We start from the raw sequence: 20,943 nt of genomic DNA, 5'->3' as shown, positions 1-20,943 counted from the left end.
TATAAGTGCTCTCCCGCAGAGAGCCCGTTGATCGTGACGCACAGGAGAAGAAAAGGAGCGAAATTACAACTTGAAGAGAGAGAGAGCTACAAGTGACCTCAGATCTGCAGCATGTTGACCGTTGGGCTTCATTCTGCGTCCAAACACATCCATCCCGCAACTGCGACGACTTTGTTGTCAGCGCGTGTGTTTTCTGGTCTGGAAATAATAATCGGTGTATTATTTTCGTTCGGCTGAATGTGACATAATCTCCTTTCCCCTCTCTGTTGGGATCATGTGGACCTCTCATGATGACACTGTTGGATTTGTTGTCCTGGTCAGTTGTTGTGTCCAATTTGGATTCTCATTTGAAGGTAAGAAAAAACGGGGAAACTGGGATGGTCATGAGATGGTCAAAGAAAGTGTTAAAAGTGCGCAACCTATGTGTAACTGTAAACGCAAGCCTTTGTTAATTAGATTATCCCGCGACGAGACGATCGAAGGTTAACAAAATACATGTAATTGTTTATTGAGGCTGCTGTGTGACAGTGGGTGATGTTACAGTGTCATTTCCCCGTCACCAGTTGTGCAGATATGAAGGGCTTTCTTTCTCTCAGCATAACTAATGGAACGGATTATCATCAGCTATGAGTAAATGAAGGCTAACTTGTTGCAGAGCTGGCTGCTGGTTGCATAAGAGATACTTGTGAGGAGACTCGTTGTTCGTGGGTTAGTTGCAGCTCGAAGGAGACGATGGTCGACGAGCGCTTCACTGTTTCAGAACCATGGACAGCGGCTCCCTTAGCAACTCTGTCTGTCTGTCTGTCTGTCTGTCTGTCTGTGAGTCTGTGAGTCTGTGTGTGTGTGTGTGTGTGTGTGTGTGTGTGTGTGTGTGTGTGTGTGTGTGTGTGTGTGTGTGTGTGTGTGTGTGTGTGTGTGTGTGTGTCTCTGTCTGTCTGTCTGTCTGTCTGTCTGTCTGTCTGTCTGTCTGTCTCTCTGTCTCTCTGTCTCTCTGTCTCTCTGTCTGTCTGCCTCTGTCCATCTTGTAGAATATAAGTTATGTTAAATGTTGATGATCAAACCCAAATTGACTTTGTCATTTTTATCATAGCACTGATAAGGAAAAGGAAAGGAAACATGCGAAACTATAAATTTAATGTGAGGCCCCTGAATGATGGATTTAAACAGTTGGCCCCATATATATATGGCAGCGGTGCTGTTATATGTTCCATGTAGGCTTGTTGATTTTTTAAGAACTCTGAGTGAATGAATGAGTGCAAGGAAATGCTGTGTTAAATTGACCGTATATGCAACCCACAACCATAATAATTAATTTTTATATAGTACAACAAACCCAACACAACCCTTCAATATCTCTCTCTCTCTCTCTCTCTCTCTCTCTCTCTCTCTCTCTCTCTCTCTCTCTCTCTCTCTCTCTCTCTCTCTCCCCCCTCTTTGCAGGAACATTCACTGACCTCCCTGTCAATCTAACGGCTAAAGAGGGCCAGAACATTGAAATGGCGTGTGCCTTCCGAAGCGTGACGTCGTCAGTGTATTTGGAGATGCAGTGGTGGTTCATCAAAGCACCAGAGCCCAGTGACAGTGAGGTGGAGGTTGAGCCAGAAGAGGTACTGTCGTCTTTGTTTTGCTCTCATCCATCTTCAAAGGGAGGATGATCCAACAAGCTTTCACTGTTTGATTTGATTTGATTTCATTCATTTCCCCCTAACACAACCCGATTGCATTTGGCCAAGACAAGCATCGACTTTAACGTTTTTGAGCACTAACCTACTTGAGCGGAATGGAAGTAAATCACAGGAACCAAATTATTAGCTTCCTTAACACTTCTCAGGTTTTTTAAAACAGGGTATAGCCAGTGCCAGCGTTTTTAACGATTTTTTTTACCTTTTCAAGTAGTCAGAAAATATTTTCCGTGATCACCGTCCTCACGGTGATCCCCTCATTACACACACATTCTACGAGAAATCTGATCGCGGTAATCCGTTCCATAATTGCAGCCAGTTGAAAATCTCATCAAAAATACATAGTAAATTTTTTTTTACACAGGAGCCGATTTACAGGATTTTAAAATAATAAGTTAACCAGGAAGTGAATGGAGCAGTAGATCTTCGGATCACGTTATTTTGGATTCTGAAAATGACATATCCGTGTATTAAGTGTAATGTGAGGGTCCTTTTTTGTATTTATCCTTAAAACATTTTTTACAGTAAAAAGATTATTGACTACCGTTGATATAGCTTAAATCCATTCCTTCACACATGTGTGTGCACACACACACACACACACACACACACACACACACACACACACACACACACACACACACACACACACACACACACACACACACACACACACACACACACACACACACACACACACACACACGTTATTGTGTATTGCTTCATTACAATGACACAAGCAAGCATCCTTTTATTATAAACTGCTTTTGCATTACTGTTGGTTTGTGACAGTTCCCCTGGCCCAGATAATGATGTGTTGCTTCGTGGATTGCAATTTGGGACTGTGTTTACTGCTTTTAAATGGAAGGAAATGACTGTTAGTGACTATAGGGCAGCACTTAGCTACAGTTTGGAAACGTCGGCACGTTGTCATCGTAAGACCAAAACAGCTCTTCTTAATTAACGGCCATATCTGTGGGTAGAGAGGCCGTCTGAGAATTGAAAGGTCGCCGGTTTGATGCTCCACTCACCCAGTGTAAACTTACATATTATGTAAGTTTCCCTGAGCAAGAAACCCCTAACTGCTCCCCGGGGCGCCGGATTAATGGCACTTCCCCACTGCTCCTAATAATTATGTTTAGGTGAATTTCAGCGGTATGTAGTAAATACAAATTAAACTAACTAAATGGGACACAGTTCTTTGATTTAGGAAAGGAAGGAAGTGAGCACACGAGAGAGAGAGAGAGAGAGAGAGAGAGAGAGAGAGAGAGAGAGAGAGAGAGAGAGAGAGAGAGAGATGCACAACGCATCGCGGTGAGATGTCACTGGGAGCTATAGACAACCCAGATGACCTATAACACTGTGTTGCAATCCACATAACATCTCTCCTGTACTACCTGAAGTCTACACAATATGGCCTGAGCAGGGCAGTGGATTGGTATCCAGGCTTAACATTTGAGCTCAAAGCTTCAATTAAAGAGCCTCCCTCCACCATGCTTTTGTGAAAAGATAAGCAGGTGGGATGTGGAGAGAGGCTCTCCCACCAGGCTTGGCAGCCGACCAGCGATAAATCCAGGGCCTGCAGTCAGACCTACAACCCACCATTACACCAAAACATATAGCAGCGGTCTTTGACCAAAACACAGTTGAGCCGCGCCGAGGTGCTACCTCTCCCTAATAAGCAGAATTGATACATTTGGCGGGCAGAACAGCAAGGAAGCGTAAATCCATGGGCCTCTGTCCTCCAGAGACTTGCTGAGATAATCAGTTGTCAATACGAGGCACAGCCCTGATAACTGCTCACATCGACCCTGGTGCTCATTACACCCAGACACATGCTGTAATGGAGGGAATGGTTTACAATGAACATGTGGTGTCCGTGGTTGGTCCAGTGCGTGCGTGCGTGCGTGCGTGCGTGCGTGCGTGCGTGCGTGCGTGCGTGCGTGCGCACGACAGAGAGAGAGAGAGAGAGTGATGGGGGTTATAGGCATACACATGAAGTTTGTGTACGGGATATTGTCCACCACATGCAAGCACATACATACAGGGCCTCATTAGCTAACTAATAATAATTATTAGGCCTATATTTCATCTCAGGGGGAAATACATTTTTCAGCGCCACCCAGCTGAGTGCTTCTCAAGTGAGCACAGGGGGGAGGGGAGTTAGGGGTTAAAGGAGAGATCCGGACATTTTAAGTGTTATCTTTGATGTGTCGCTAATCACTCACCAACATTGAAAGGGACGTTGAGTTATTCCAGAGAGTCCCCTGTCGTCCAGTCTGGCGACCCCCTCCGTTGGCATAATGGGAGCCTGTGTAAGAGTGAAAATCGTCTATTATAACCGATGCAAAGTTCGTTTTTTCTCTACTACTCAAACATGCACTGAATGTCGCGAACGAGCTACCGTTCGTGCAGAACGAGATGACGCTGGTTGCTTGTTTCTCTCACAGAACCTGGCGTCTGTGGAAGAAACAAGCAACTAGCGTCATCTCGTTCTGCACGAACGATAGCTCGTGCGCGACATTCAGTGCATGTTTGAGTATCATGAGACTCCATGATGAGCAGTAGTAGAGAAAAAACTAACTTTGCAATGGAAACATTTAAATTGGCCAATATAAACTTGTGAGATGTCTAATTATGGGTTTTTGGGGGTGGGCATCGATGATGATGTGGCAAATGGAGATCTGATCCTTCAATTGACATGGTTACAAAACTGTGTCATGGAAGATGTCGGGACTATTGGCACCATCAAGACTAGTTGCATTAGTGTTTGTTTTGCTTGCATATTTATACTAGGTCATCATTTCTCGTTTTCATACATTTTAACTGCGTGAAAATAAACGTAATCAGGGAAGTCTGTGACTTTTTATATTCTTTATTTTACATGATAATTGTAATTTGTAATTTTTATTTAATGTATGCAAATGATGCTAATAAGGAAAGGTTGCATGATTTAGTTTAGTGATGAGGCTTAACTTTTAAGGCAAGGCAAGGCAAGGCAATTTTATTTGAAACACATTTCAATAACAAGGTAATTTAATGTGCTTTACCAAAAACATCAAGCAAAGGAAGCACAATTATAAAATGACATTTGGATGCATAAAGCAAAGGAAATACAAATAAATACAATTAAAGTGCAGAAGAGAAAGAAAAAGAAGAAAGAAAAGTAACTAAATCAAAGGCAGCGGAAAACAGAAAGGTCTTTAGATGTGTTTTAAAAGCAGACCGGCAATTTTCTGGGAGTTTGTTCCAGATTATGTGGTGCATAAAAACTAAATGCTGCTCAGTGTTTCCCCACGGTTATTTTTTATCAGATTTTTTTTCTGGCCCTAAATCATTTAAAGCTTTATAGACCAACAGTCATATTTTGAAATTAATGATTTGACAGTAGTAGTAGGCTGTCTGACAGTTAACTGCTGCTGCTATTGCTTGGTGCTGCTATTTGTATTGTATGTTTTGTGTTCAGTATAGGTTTCTTAGTTGGCTGTTGGCTCTTTGGCTCTTTTTGTTTTTATTTAGTTTTTTGAGGACCACAATGGAAATAAGGCTTAGGGCTTTGTTGTGATTTATCCTCTGTGATATTGTGTGTCATGTTGTTCATGAAAGTGCTCATGTTCCCTTTCTTTTTATCAGTGTCCACCATCGCAGAAAGTACTAATAGTAGTTAATTGGTTCCAGGGCCGGACCAAGTACAATCTAGTGTTGGTTGGTATGCCCATACAGGTCTGTAACTGACAGCGTATACATTAAATCAAAACGTTGGAGAAGCACTGATCAATTTAATATAATAAAGCTGAATATATACAAATATACTAGTTTGCGCATCAAAGAAGTAGGTTGACACGTGACAAGTGCTGTTGCTATGGAAACAGTGAATGGTCGCTTGTTGCCTTGATGTGGACTGTCCAATTTAATGTTGCAAACCACACTTCTGGGAATTCTGTTGCAAGTGGTTGCAAGGTTCAACTCGGCTCACCCCAGATATTTTGATCAGAATGGTGATTTTACGGCAATACAAGGCTCTGTAGGAGGCAAACTGTGAGTCTATAAGTCAATCACACAATTGTCCGGGGCTAATCTTGCAATCCCCTGGACCGTTCTACTGCACATTTCTTGTGTACACTGAAAGAATGAATTCTTACCCAGGTGAATGTGTGTGACCAGCACCAATGGGAAGCAAGGTCATGGCTCTCCGAGGGCATCCATGTTCACTTGATTTCACCACGGTAATGTTGGAAAATTTAATTAACTCACCTACAACAGAAAAGCATAAAATGCGACAGCAATGACACACATTTGAGTGAACTGGAGACATGGATTGGGAGAAATTATACAATCAATATTCTGTAGTGCCCAAGGAATTCCTATAAAAGCACTTATATTCAATCTTACCAAACTATCCTGCACACTTTTTTGAGCTATTATTTTTATGAAATAATTTTGTTCAAAATAAAAAGCGGTATAAGAAGTGACAGTTCATATGAATGGCCTGTAGTCTCGCTGTTTCACCCCTGCTGGTGTCAGAAGCAATTAGGCTCCATCCAAGCGGATGGGTTTTTGCCGAACTTTACACTTGATTTTATTACCTTAAATAAACATTGTCATTTAAGTATATTATCCAAGTCTTCTTTCAATCATCATGATATGCGTTTTGGTAAATTACGGTCCCATTTATTTTAACATTGGTGATAAAGTAGGGTATGCGGTAGGAGGGGCGTGGCTACCTTGTGATGATTTGATTGACAAGCTACGCAACCAATAGCATTAATTCCCCACCCCTGCTCTGGTCCCAACCAATAGCATTAATTTCCGGACCAATAGCATTCTATATTCGGACCGAATATAGAAAGATTTGAAATTACTGAAAAGTAGGCTTCATTTACGGTCTTTAGAGTCTAGGGGCGTAACGCTGTCCATATTTCTTTACGGTCTATGGTGTAAATATGAAAATGATACATAAATAACAACGTACGCTGATCACATGACTTTCCACTTTCCACTTCACCACAATAAAATGATCTTAAACTAGAAAAAGTGCTCCTCGGAGCACAGGTCTCCGCCAGGTCAGGTAGGTTATTGTGGTCTCCTGGTTGCGCTACAATAGGCCAATGTGAAAAGGGTGCCATTTCTTCTTAAGCCTTGCACGGCAATCGGACACTGCATTCATGTTTTGAGGCATTTTGTTAAAAAAATATGTTTTGCTAAATTAGACCTCCTGGTGGCGCTATAACAGGCCAATGTTAAAAGGGTGGCATTTGTTCCTCAACGTAGTGCGAAAGTTTCACCGCAATCGGACGCTGCGTTCATGATTTGCAACATTTTGTTCAAAACGGGCCACTCCTGCAAACTGTCAATGTCAATCTTAGCCAATGAGGATGGAATATGAAAAATCTAGCAGATCAGTCTTGATCACATGACTATAAAGAGCATGTGTACCGATTTGCGTGAAATTTGGATCAAATCTGAAGGAGTAATATCCAAAAATGTGTTTTACATAAGTTGGCCTCCTGGTGGCGCTAAAACAGGCAGATGTGAAAAATGCAGGGCAAAGGTTTTTCCCTGGCCTCTAGGGAGTGTGCATACAAAGTTGTACACAGATCGGTGCAGTTATAGGTAAAAACACGAATTGGCCTGTAATAGCGCCACCATGAGGCTGATAAAAAAAATTCAAGTGGCATTTCTTCCTCTGCCTAGTGAGAAAGTGCGTGCAAAATGTCACAGAAATTGCATGCTGTGTTCATGATTTGAGGCATTTTGTTCAAAACGGAGCACTCCTGCAAACTTTGGAAGCCATTTTTAGCCAATCAGGATGGAATATGAAAAATCTGTACAACCTGTTTCGTTTAATGACTATTCGCATGACGTTTGGACAATATCTGTAGGAGTACTGTCAAAAAAATTGTTTTGCAAAAAGTGGCCTCCTGGTGGCGCTATAACAGGCCCATGTGAAAAATTTGGGGCAGAGGCTCTGAAATGGCATCCAGGGAGTGCGTGTGCACAGTTTTGCTGCGATCAAGCCAACGGAGCCAGAGATTAGCTGTCCACAGACGGACGGATAGACGGACAGACAGACAGACAGGGTGCAAAACATACTCTCTTGCCATGCCTTACGGCCTGGCGGAGACAATTAACCACAAAGTTGATGATGATACTTTGTCTGAATACACTGAAATTTGTTGCGCATCATCAAAAGTACTGCTTGCATCATGAAGACAACATAAACAAACAATATACACAATTTAAATAACATCAGTCAATCACACAATGAGAACCTTCGATGCACTTGATCTGGCCTTTATGCTCAATATACATTTTCAAGATTGACTGGTGCACGAAAGAGTGCATCAAACCTTATTAGGCTATATTGTGGAAGCTTGTAAAGTATATCCTGTTTAATGGTAACAATTCACATTCACTCATTTAGAACATAGTTGTGATCAGCAACAATGTTATTGGGACACCGTGACTGGAACATGTTATTATGGTAGGCTGATTCATAGTTTCTCAAGCCGTTGGCCAACAATCTTTGAGATTGAGCATGTTTTGGTGGAGCATTTTGTCTCTGTCTTTAACACTCTAACAAACACACAGCCAGACAGGTATTCAAAGCTTGTTAAACCAGGTACCAAACAGTGGCGGATACAGAACGTGCCTATTGAACTGGGCCTGGAAAAATGCTGGAAAAGAGTCTGAGTTTTTCTGATATTATAATGACATTTGTCAATATGACAAAATATGTCAATTTAGAAAGAAGAAGAAAGTGAAGTAGAAAGTAGACAAAAGTACAGAGATGGCCATGGAAATAATAACAACTAGAAAAAGTGCTCCTCGGAGCACAGGTCTCCGCCAGGTAAGGTAGGTTATTGTGGCCTCCTGGTGGTTTTGCTAAATTAGATCTGCTGGTGGCGCTATAACAGGCCAATGTTAAAAGGGTGGCATTTGTTCCTCAACATAGTGTGAATGTGCGTGCAAAGTTTGACCGCAATCGGACGGTGTGTTCATGATTAGTGTAATTTTGTTCAAAACAAGCCACTACTGCAAACTTTAGATGTCAATCTTAGCCAATGAGGATGGAATATGAAAAATCAAACACATCCGTCTTGATCACATGACTATGGAGATCATGTGTACCGATTTGCGTGAAATTTGGATAACATCGGAAGGAGTAATATAAAAAAAAATTGTTTTACATAAGTCGGCCTCCTGGTGGCGCTATAAAAGGAAAATGTAAAAAATGCAGGGCAAAGGTTTTCCTTGACCTCTAGGGAGTGCGCATACAAAGTTTTACACAGATCGGTGCAGTGATAGGTAAAAATATGAATCGGCCTGTTATAGCGCCACCATGAGGCTGATTTGAACATTTTCAAGTGTCATTTCTTCCTCGGCATAGTGGAAATATGCGTGCAAAATTTCACGGAAATTGCATGCTGTGTTCATGATTTGAGGCATTTTGTTGAAAACAAAGCACTCCTGCAAACTTTGGAAGCCATTTTTAGCCAATCAGGATGGAATATGAAAAATCTGAAAGACCCGTTTCGTTTAATGACTATAGAGATACTGTGTACCGATTTGCGAGATTTTTGAACAAAATCTGTAGGAGTACTGTCAAAAAATATGTTTTGCACAAATCGGCCTCCTGGTGGCGCTATAAAAGGCCCATGTGAAAAATTTGGGGCAGAAGTTCTGAATTGGCATCCAGGGAGTGTGTGTGCACAGTTTCGCTGCGATCAAGCCAACGGTGCCAGAGATTAGCTGGTCACAGACGGACACACACACACACACACACACACAGACGGACGGACAGTCAAACGGACGGAGGGTAAAACATACTCTCTCGTAAAACATACTCTCTCGCATGCCTTTCGGCCTGGCGGAGACAATAATACACTTGACTTTTGAAGCAATTTACAAGTACATTTACAAGTACAAAGGGATGATGACTAACCACTCTCCCTCTTCAAAAACACAGCATGAGTTCTCCATCGTGTCTACTGGACTAGTATACATTTAGTATTTATGGAAATATTATTGACCACAATTTATTTTATGTCCATGGAAAATATTTATTTTGAGGAAAATGTCATCACAGGCCGGCATGTTGATGACCCCTGACGCAGATGGCCATGGCATAGCAGGGAGCTTATACACAGCAAACATTGTTCACTCTGTATTTTTTTAGCTATAGATGATTGTTACCTTACATTATGTTAATTTAACTATGAGCCTGTTGTTATGGTCCGGCTACCAGACCTCAACAAATAAGTGAAACAGGCGAGGGATAAATGCAAAAACGTATTCAAAATAGAACAATTAATTAAAAAATAAAATGTCTCCAGCAAAAACCTGGTAGGGAAATAAGCTGCCGAACAAACCGAGGAATTACTGAAGCAAACAAAAAACAAACAAACAATGTGGCCATACTCTACAGGTGGAAGTCGAAGAGTGGCTCTTTCATAGTGATTAGAGGCCCTGGCCAGCTGCCTCCAATCCCTGATTGCCACCACTCTCCAAACTGGACCGAACACACTAAAACAAGATTAGCAAGGCACACACACAAACCCTGACAGAGCCCGTAGGGCCGTCACGGTGTTCAAATGAAACCGAAGAGTTGAAATGAACATTGAGGATTTAGCAACTCCACATCCACATTAAACACCTGTTCAAACACACACCTGGGCTATATTAGAAATGTTATGGTTATGATCAAAACAATGTAGCATTAGTTAAAAAGCTCTAAATATGAATCTGGCTGGGAATACGTTAATTTCATTCTTCATTACTTATGACGTTGTAATGATGCAACATGAGACAGTTAAAAATCAATTCAAATGTTTGACGATTTAAATCGGTGAATAAAAATGAATTGCACTACTTTAAACACTTAAAACATTCTGGAGCGAGAGAGAGAGGGGGAGAGAGAGAGAGAGAGAGAGAGAGAGAGAGAGAGAGAGAGAGAGAGAGAGAGAGAGAGAGAGAGAGAGACCAGAACAAGGCTGGGAGACGCTGGGAAGCAGAACTCTCAATATATCCAAGGATAATAGAGCTGTCACTGTGTTTTGATTCAGGACATTGATTGTGTCTTTAATTGCTTTAGGGCTCCACTAGCTGGGCTGTAGTCTGAGGGATATTAGTCACAATGTATGGTCACCCCAGAACAGTTATGACACTGATCACACTGATATGCACTCATGTGCTGCTCGCGCCGATAATCTTTTTATAGATCGGTGGGTGCAGCCGTTGTTCAGAGTCGTAACTCATCCACAGCTCTGCTCCATTTCCTGCTTTGATTTTTCTCTGATATAAAGAGAAGATTGTGTATTCTCTTGAACTAATTTCCCATTGGTATGTTTTTTCTTTGTATTTGAAGACGAAGCTGTAATTTTTACTGACTAATCTCTTCTGTCACGATCACGTTCCTCCATCAGACACCTCGCTCAAAGTTAAAGCTACAATCCGGGACTTATTGTAATGAACAAAACATTGTTTTAACCAATCTGTATGGTGGAGTGTTTATACAACATAACTAGTGACATTTTCAGTGGTTGGAGGTGGTCTCCTTACTCTTCCGTTGAGAAATGTAGACCCTGGTGTCAGTTAGAAGACCAAGTGGTTATATAACATATAAAAACAAAGTGATATAAAAATTGTTTAGTGGGTGGACGGTGAACGTCACCAAAAACATCCGGACCTGCGAGGCGCACCGTTGCTCCAATCCGCACCAAACTTGGAACAAAGACCATTCAGGGGTCTGGCATGAGAATAGTCACACCAAGGGCCATGTGTGAACCCTAAGGGCCCCGTCAGGGGCACCTAGGGGGTCACAGGCACACTGTTACTCCTATCTGCACCAAACTTGGCACAAACACTCTTCAGGGGTCTGCCATGACAATACTCACACCAGGGGCCATATGTGGCCCCCAGGGGCCCCATCAGTTGCTCCACTGTCCAGGGGTCTAGCATGACAATAGTCACCAGCTAGGGGCCACGTCAGGGGCCCCCGGGGGCCACAGGCACACTGTTACTCCTATCTGCACCAAACTTTGCACAAATGCTGTGCAGGGGTCTGCCATGACAATAGTCACACCACGTGTGGCCCCTTTAGGCTTTGGCTTTACAATGTAAGGGCTGTGGGGCGCAACTCCTATCAGCCCTACTCTGGCCATTTTGGACATAATCTGTAATCCCCTATCTGCTCACTGTGAGCAACACCCATGTTTTTTTGTTTGTTTGGAGTGACCTTCTCCTAGATGGGTTGCCACTATCTGACCATTGCTGGGACAGGGGTTGAGCACGTGGGGCGTACATTGTTGTGTCTGCACATCTTGTCTCTGGGGACCACTGCTGGTCGGATATACCCCACAGTTAAGCTTAAAGAAAAACATTATGCAGTAACTACAAGCACTACTACCACAATACTATTGCACATACACTTCATATACGCACACGGACGCACGCACACATAATAATCTTAGTTACATTCTGTACACTTACCTGTATCTTTGTTTCAGCCTCACTGTGTTTGCGTTTTATCCCTGTTAACCTTTTATTAATCAGTTCCAGGGGTTAACATACAGGACGGGCAATGTTTGGCAGACCGTGGTAGGGAAACTGAAACAGGTAAAAGCGTTTGAAATACAGGGTTTTCAGGCAGCACAGCTGGACATGGCACTGTGGGAGACTGACAGAGAGAATACCACCAACACTGCATTTAATGACTACGGAACATTTCAGTCACTAGTATTCAGTTAGTTTAAAAATGGTTTAATCTGAATTTATTATTTCAAGCCATTCATCAGATAGAGGAGTTGAAACCAGTCAAATACAGAGACACAGGAACTTATATTCAGACGGTAGCAGCTGATCTCATCCCTCTTATCTGTACTTCAGTGACTTTACATAATCAGGAGAGTTTATCGAATTTTGCTTGAGTCTCAGCAACCGAGATCTCACACTCGTTCAGTCATGCACATCTCTTGCACATGATTTCCTTTGCCTATTTCAAAAACATGACATTACATGTTCCTGCTTCTTCACCTCTGCGTCTGAGATTCTAGAGAGAGAGAGAGAGAGAGAGAGAGAGAGAGAGAGAGAGAGAGAGAGAGAGAGAGAGAGAGGGGGGGGAGTGGTTGTCACAAGCATTTACTCTTGGATTAACCTTTAGGTAATTTACCATGGCGTGCTTGAGACGATGGGGCTCCGAGAGGTTTGGAATCCAGGCCTGTATAATTAAACTGCAAGTGATGGTTTATATACCAGAAGGATTATGGGGTGGTCTCTGCTTACATTAACCCCCCCCCCCCCCCTTACACACACACACACACACACACACACACGCACACGCACACGCACACGCACACGCACACGCATGCGCACAGGAGCACGAAGCAGAGCACACAGCACAACATAAGGATAATAGGATGGGGGGTGCTGCAGTGGTACTGTAGATGTTCAGATGTTGAAACTGAGATTTCTTATGATCAATCGCATCATAATAGCACAGAATCACACTTGGCTTGCTTCTCAGGGTCAATCGGAATTAAAGATGGATGTGTGAGTGTATATACAGTATGTGTGCGTGTGTGTGTGTGTGTGTGTGTGTGTGTGTGTGTGTGTGTGTGTGTGTGTGTGTGTGTGTGTGTGTGTGTGTGTGTGTGTGTGAGAGAACAATATTGAAAGAGAAGGACAGAAAGAGAGAATTCAATGATTGTGTGCCCTCAGGTGGATATAGACAGAAACCACTTTAGCTGTGTGAAGTAAGTCATTTTAAGCTGTCAGTCAAAAAGAGGAGCTGATATGTGGTTGGAGGTATCAATCATCCACAATGTGTCAGGGTTCATATCACGAATAGAGTGAGATTGGCCCAAAAACTGTGGAATTACTTGTAGTTACTGGAATCTAGCTGATAGGTAAGAAAAAAGTAACTGCAACAAAATAAGAAAGGAAAAAAAGTGTATCCTACATGAGCCTTTACCACAGTCTAGCATCTCTGTTTTGGGATGAACATTCAGCAATTATTTAAGTTTGGCTATTTTTGGCAATATTCGGCAAAGATATTTAGTGTGTATGTGTGTGTTGGTGGGTGGGGGGTAATTAGTCAACAAATAGGACTTACTAGTGGTTAATGCGAGACAGAAAGTGAAGCTCAGAGATGATACATTCACGTATATTTTTCAACAGTGACCTACAGTACAACTTCTGCATTATAACTGTTTTCGATATTTGCGACTGCATTCAATCATCTGTTTAAGCTGTCAACCATGAAGTGTAGTTTCTCTCGATGCGGAAACAGTTGCTATGTGGTGATTGGCTGTCGCCTGGCTAAGCATGGTCCTAATTTGCATAATATTACACTGGACTGTAATATTTTTTACACTTCTCCCTCCTGTTCTGAGCTGCTCCCAATCCCAAGAATAGGCCATGGTGATGTTATAATTCTAATAGCAGAGAGAGCTTGTAGTGGGTGGTAAGTTTAGGACATAAAGCATTAAGCGTTTTCTTAACACTCACTGACTCTAAAGCGCCGTTCACACTGAACACTATAACTAAACTAAAAATATAGTTTTCAAAAGTGAAGTGGATGGCAGAGTTCACACTAACTATATATAATGATAAAAATACAAATAAATAGTTATAGTTATAGTTACAGTTATAGATGTAATTGTAGTTCTAGTTCTAGTTCTAGTTATCGTTATCGTTATCGTTATCGTTATCGTTATCGTTATCGTCATCGTTATCATTGTAGTGCTCAGTGTGAACGGCTCTTAACTTGGAAATGTTTTGAGATGTTAACTGTAATTGTATCCCACTGCGTACTGGGGGTTCCTTTCACATGGGTGGTGGAATATTGCACAACACTAATTAATTAATTAATTAATTAATTAATTAATTTAAACAACAGAGCAGTGAGTCGTAAGATGATCTGAAACACTAAACGACGGTCTTGATAATATTATCATTTCAGAATATTGTTTGCGACACAGAACCGTCTCACTGTCAAAACAACAGAGCAGTAAGACGTTCTTAAACACTAAATGACGGTCTTGATAAAATTATAATTTCAGAATATTGTTTGCGACACAGAGCAGGCTCACAAACATAATGACAAGGCTATCCTGACTCTCACTCTATCTCTAGGATACTTGAACACATCAATAAGAGGACTGAAGATGTCACATAATCCATAACCTGCCTCTTAATATCTTTGTACTCATGCAGTGCTTTTGAAACATCTTGCCAGAAAAAAACACAGGCTCCTGAAGTCTCCATTTTGCCAGGATGTTTTTAGCACTAATGCAAAACATTCCACAGCCTCATGCACATATCATCAAAGGGGGTCAGGCCTATGTCCCCTCAGTTTAGGGTTGGGGATAGGGTAGGGGTTAGGGTTAGGTTTGGGGCGGAGGGAACATATGTACACTCCCTCATCAAAGATCAGAACTATTCACTGCTCTGTGTTGTTGCCAGATAAACTCCAGGACTTCACTTTTTGTGCAGTCTAGTGGGGAAAAACACTTTCCACAGCCTTGCATGAATCATCAACGGTTATCAGGACCATGAGATTGCTTCCCCGTGAAATACATTCAGAACAACATTTTTATAGTTTAATATTTCAAGTGAACCTATATTAAAGGTATCATTCATATAACATTAGTCTAGTGGCAGGGACCCCACAAATCCCTACCCACATTCTGGTCAATAACGGCAGGAAACATTTAACAAGAAGTCCATTTGAGGATTGGATGAAAAATGGCAGCATGACAGGGCACCAGGGCTTTGCAATGAAGAGAGACAAGAGATTGAAATTGAGATAGTCCCGAACGAGTTGTTCCTCTCAGCATGGAAGGCACTCATGCGTTAGAAATGAAACATATAAATGGGAAAATAATGGGGAACTTGTTTCAGAGTGTCAACGGAAACTTTTGCCTTGCTGTCAGCAACTCCAAACTTTTTTACCCATCCAGGGGAACACTTATAATTGTGGCTGTATATACATGGCATATGCAGAATAAAAAGGTCATTATAATTGACCTTTTGGGGGGCACTGTTGCTATTATTGTTGCTGTGGACGTTTTTGTTTTCTTGGATCTTGTGGGTGTTTTATTATTTTGTTTTATGTATGTTAAATGTTTTAGATCTATTCATGTAACACAAATTGTCCAGTTTGGAATAAATAAACTTTTCCAAATAACATTGGCCGGGTTTCCCAAACGAATTTGAGCTCGTGCGTAGCCTAGAAGCTGCGTAAGAGCCTCCACGCACCTGCGCAGTAGCAACCCCGCCGCACACTATCTTCGTTAGTAGCAGCTGTGTGTGCCCTATACGTGCCATCTAAACTGGCTTCAGGAGATACCATCGTCGTAGGTTCTCGTTACGTGTGTGCTAAAACTACATTCGCGAGACAGCATGCACGTAAAGACCTCCTGGACGAAGCCTACGTAAAGCCTACATGAACTACGTAGTGCTGTCCTACGCTACACAGCAGTTTAAACACCCTTTGCGAAAGTGAAATGGATCATAAAAATACCAGAGCCAACTGTCAGATGTCCTGAAGCAGACCACTCCAAATACAACTTTTGAATAATATATTTATGAATTAAATTACAGCGGTGAGGTGACATCTGCAATAAATCTGTAGATAAAACACTAAAGTGTCCCCATTATGCAAGTAAATTAAATATACTTAAAATACCAAAAGTAAGGGAATGCAGAATGTCCCATTTCCCAAATTTAATATACGTATTCAAATCTTTTGAAAATAGCAGATCTACAAGCTTGTGAAGCGTTGTGAGCTTGTAGATCTGCTAGTTTCAAAAGATTTTTTAACCATTCATAAACATGGCGAGCGCAACAGCTGTCACTTTGTGAGAGGAACTGGGGACTTTCATCATAACGTTTAACTATAAAACTTCGAAATTAAGGAAACATGTTTAGCTCAGCATCATATACCTTTAGTTAACTTGGCATGCTTAATATTTTTATCAGACAATCGGATCATTCGTGAGAGTACAATTTGTAAACTTCGGGTTCATGCATAGAGGACGAAGCAGCGTAGCCCTGGTTCAGAGCGTTAGTGAACTCACTAACGCTCTGAACCAGGGCTAGAAGCAGCGCAGCCGCCCTGTGTGTGTGTGTGTCTGTGTGTGTGTGTGTGTGTGTGTGTGTGTGTGTGTGTGTGTGTGTGTGTGTGTGTGTGTGTGTGAGAGAGTGTGTGTGTGTATATATATATATATATATATATATATATATATATATATATATATATATATATATGTGTGTGTGTAAATTATATGTGTGTGTGTGTGTGTGTGTGTGTGTAGTCGGTCTTTTCATAGATCTATTTAGCTACGATGGGTGTTACGAGCGCCCCAGGGCATTTGTTACAAAATCCCAAGATAATTTCACCTCATCTCCTCTTGGCGGTCTGTTTGAGGTTCTGTAGAGTTGTTGAGGACAACTCTTTACCCCCACACAAGGACATCAGTTTGATCTTGGGAGAAATGAAGTTGCAGCTTCTCATAATTGAATCCACCTAATAGTCATTCTAATCCAACCAAATGCGCCACTTTGCCATGGGTACTATGCTCTTCTCCAGTCGGGAAAATCTGTCTGTTGACTGCATCAGCTGAATAGCTGGTGTGGGGTGTGGAGGGCAGCGATTCAAGAGCCCTGAGTAACGAGTTGGTGTTGGCTAGACCGCACTCTTGCATCACATCACATCGCATTGCATCGAATAGCTGGAGGCTTAACATGAGTTACTGGGGAGTTTATCACCTTGTTCAATGAATTGTCATGCAGTGCACGCTTGTTCTATGGGGCTGCTTGTAGTAAATACATCTCAGTGAAATGATGGAAAGAGAAAACAAACACCACAAAAACCTTTTTTAAAGCAAGTAAGCAATTTGTTTTGCCTGGAGAATAAAACTTTCTTTCAGGAAAAAAATAATTTGCAGGGTAATTGTGATTTGTTCTGTGTGTGTGTCTCTGTGTGTGTATTGACTTTTTATATTGTGTATTTGACCATTTTATCCAAGTAAAGTACCACATGCAGTTAACTGCTGACAGAGCTGAGATTATTTCACTGTGTTGTTGTGAACGCAGAGTCACCAGGGTGTTAGGACAAGAGTCAAATTAATGTCTTTCATCCACACGCACCTTCCTTCATCAGGCAACTTGTGTGAAACCGTGCAGCCATTCTACACTGCTGCTGTGAAGCTTGTAAGAGAAATGATGACTTGGGCGATCCGTGCTGGGGGTGTTGAACAATTAATGACACCTCTCTTACCTAACACACTTTGATATAATAGAGGAAGGCAGGGCCTGCTGGGAAGAAGGTGAAGATATAACGGACTCGTGTATTGCACAGACGGAAAACGATGGCGCCTAATTCTGCTCATTAATCACTTTTCAGTTGAATTCCCTCAAGTGCCGGTCTCTCTGAGGTAATAACAGAACTTGACAGGATGCTATACTGTGGCTGTTCACAAGTGGTTGCCTTGTATCCCCTGTGCTCTTTGTCCAGGGCCTCCTGTGGCCCCAGTGAGCGTTCATCTTCCCTGTAGGTGCTCATCTCACAGCCAGGCCTGTGGAACGGCTCCTGCTTCCATTTAACCTACTTCTGAAATCAGCAATGGACAGTGTGTCCAATGTCCAGTCCATGATGTAGACTGTAGACTGGTGTTTGAGGTCGTGCCAGAGCGTGTGTGTGTGTGTGCGTGCGTGCGTGCGTGCGTGCGTGCGTGCGTGCATTTTATTTATGTATTTAATTATATATATGTATCCATGTATCCATGTATGTATTTATTTATCTATTCATCTATTCATCTATTCATCTATTGATATATCTATCTATCTATCTATCTATCTATCTATCTATCTATTTATTCAAAGTATTTATGAACAATTAAAATGTGTTTGATGGTCTGCTTTTAGTGAAGTTGTTCTCAGGTCTTTATTTGTCATACTACTGTATGAAGCATATTTATTGGTGAAGCTGATGCAATCTGTGAGGCATAATCTCTCAAGGATTTGTCATTTGTCAAAGGATATTCCGGTTTCAATCCGTTCTCTTCAAGTCACTGCAGAATCTATGCCTGCTGTAATCTAATCCCACTGCAATAGCTCTGGCAGAATCTGAATATATAGTGGCATATTGGAAGGCATTCTGTCCTTTTCTGGTAATTTTGCTAATCCCGTCTCTGTCTGTCTGTCTGTCTGTCTGTCTGTCTGTCTCCATATTCACAGGTGGAAATGATACAAGAACCAGACCCTGATGATGAGGGGACAAAAATAAGTGTAAGTTGAGCCCATGCACAACTATGTTATAGTGTACTAGTGTAATTAAATCCAAATAGTATTTCATGCATTTTTTTCCTAATAATTTTTTTTGCTGTGTGACTGAACTACCAGGGTGCACCGATCATGAAAGATTTATCAAGAATGTCCTCTGTTTCCCCTCTAAAATGCCCTCTCAGACCGTAAGGGTGCAAGGCAACAACATTTCCCACAAGCTTCAGCTGTCCAAGGTCGGTGAGACTGACCAGGGCCTGTACGAGTGCCGGGTGACTCGTGCCAACTACGGAGAGATCGCCGAATACCAGGCCCAGGCCTGGCTGAAGGTCAACGCCACGGCCCGGCCTCGCCGGCCACCGCCGCCGTCCACCAAGAAGAGCTCCCCTCTCCACCTGACAGACAAGAAGCCCAGGAAGTCCAACTCCCCTGGACAGGACGGCATGAATGCTGACCAGAGGGTGGAAGCCACCCCCACCCCCCACACATCCTCCAAGAAGGCTCAACACAACCCGAGCTCAGGTAAGATGCTGCTGGTTGGGGTTGTAACAGGAAAACAATTGCTGTCTGAGCCCGTAGCAACTAGAAGAAGGGCTCCTCGGAGCACAGGTCTCGGCCTGGCGGAGACAACAACAAGCATGCATACTGTATGGCTGGACGGTTGTTGGACTGTTCTGACTTGTAAAAATATGTGTGTGTCACTCCTGTTTGTGTATAATTAGTGTAACTGGTTGCATCTTTGTGCTGCAATCAGACAAAGCTGTTGAGGCCGTGCTCAAACATACGGAGGCCGTGCTCAAACATACGGACGGACAGACACACACACAAAGTCAGTCCTTGGAGTGGCTAGCACCACTCAAAAACAAGTGCTAGATATTATATATTGACTCATGAGGTGAGTGCACCACAATGCCAACAAGCTCACAATGCAAGCTCACAATGCGACACATTGTGAGCTTGTGGTTCTGATATTTTCAGGCACACAGCATGGGCCCTATGCAAGGGATGAAAGACATCAATTTAGTATGTGAATCATACTGGAACCACAGATAACTCCTCTGTTCTGTGAGGACAAAGGTGTTTGCTTGATAATCGCGCGGCTCATGAAAATATAGTGGTTACCGCTACATCTGGGACCCGGGAGACAGCATCAAAGGAGAAGATCTGCTACCCTGGCAATGGTCCCTGCTGACCCGCCTGCGTACTGGGGTCGGCTGCTTCAAAACATCTATGAAGATGTGAGACCTGGCAGACAGCGCAGTATGTGAGTGATGGGAGCTTGAGCAGACTGCCGACCACATAATCATCACCTGTCCCCTACATAGACCACCATCGGAGGCCGGCCTCTTTGATCTGGGACCTGATCTGGGTGTGGCTGCATGACATTAAGCTGGACATTTGATGATGATACACGAAAGAACAAGTAGTTCATGGATAATTTGGTATTAGGATGCAGCCATATTCTAGTTGTGTTGGAATTTAAAGCTGCTGTTTTGCAGCACAGGCACAGGATAGAGAGGATTCTTTTTTTTATATTTTTCAAGCCTACTGTTAACCAAAAGAAACAACAACAACAACAACAACAACAAAGATGCTGATGACAGAGGCTGACTGTAGAAATGTTGGTTTGACAAGCATAATTGATTCATGAGGCTTTCCATTCTCTGTAAATGAAGAACGTGGGGAAAGTATATCTCAGTATATAAAACACATTATTTAAAGTTGCAATATTCACATCGATGGCCAAAACGCAAAACCTCCTATCTGAAAAATTAACATTGTTGGGAAAATGAAAAAGAAAACTACAAAATGTTGTATTTTTTTTGCTATTTTTTTATGAAACCCATTGCATAATTCACCGTTTCTGGATTTCTGGATTATATTACAATATTATATGTTAATTACACTGATCTCATATTGCAAATGCAGATAGGAGGTTTTTCCCCACTTTTCCTGGATAATTCTGCAGATAGGA

The 20,943-nt window shown here is 42.1% G+C and overlaps 2 protein-coding genes across 2 annotated transcripts in view; both read left to right on the top strand.

The window, feature by feature from the left end:
* tlcd4a (TLC domain containing 4a) overlaps window positions 1–19,398 on the top strand; it is a 98,055-nt gene extending 78,657 nt beyond the window's left edge. The window contains exon 8 of the transcript XR_013932323.1: window positions 19,388–19,398. The gene's annotated coding sequence lies outside the window, so the exon portion shown is untranslated. The remainder of the gene's footprint in view (window positions 1–19,387) is intronic.
* On the top strand, window positions 275–20,370 carry LOC308077002 (V-set and transmembrane domain-containing protein 2A-like; the record flags this gene model as incomplete). The annotated part of the gene is made up of 5 exons (XM_080417531.1): window positions 275–353; window positions 1,441–1,607; window positions 18,924–18,974; window positions 19,154–19,490; window positions 20,294–20,370. The coding sequence occupies 5 exons, from the start codon at window positions 275–277 to the stop codon at window positions 20,368–20,370; spliced, it is 711 nt and encodes a 236-aa protein (XP_080273657.1).
* Between the last annotated feature and the right edge of the window lie 573 nt (window positions 20,371–20,943).

Source organism: Gymnoscopelus braueri (genome assembly GCF_963280865.1).
Source record: "Gymnoscopelus braueri genome assembly, chromosome: 21".
In the NCBI taxonomy this organism is placed as follows: Eukaryota; Metazoa; Chordata; class Actinopteri; order Myctophiformes; family Myctophidae; genus Gymnoscopelus; species Gymnoscopelus braueri.
The sequence above is the reverse complement of the archived record's forward strand: the minus strand, read 5'-3'. Positions and strand labels throughout refer to the sequence as shown.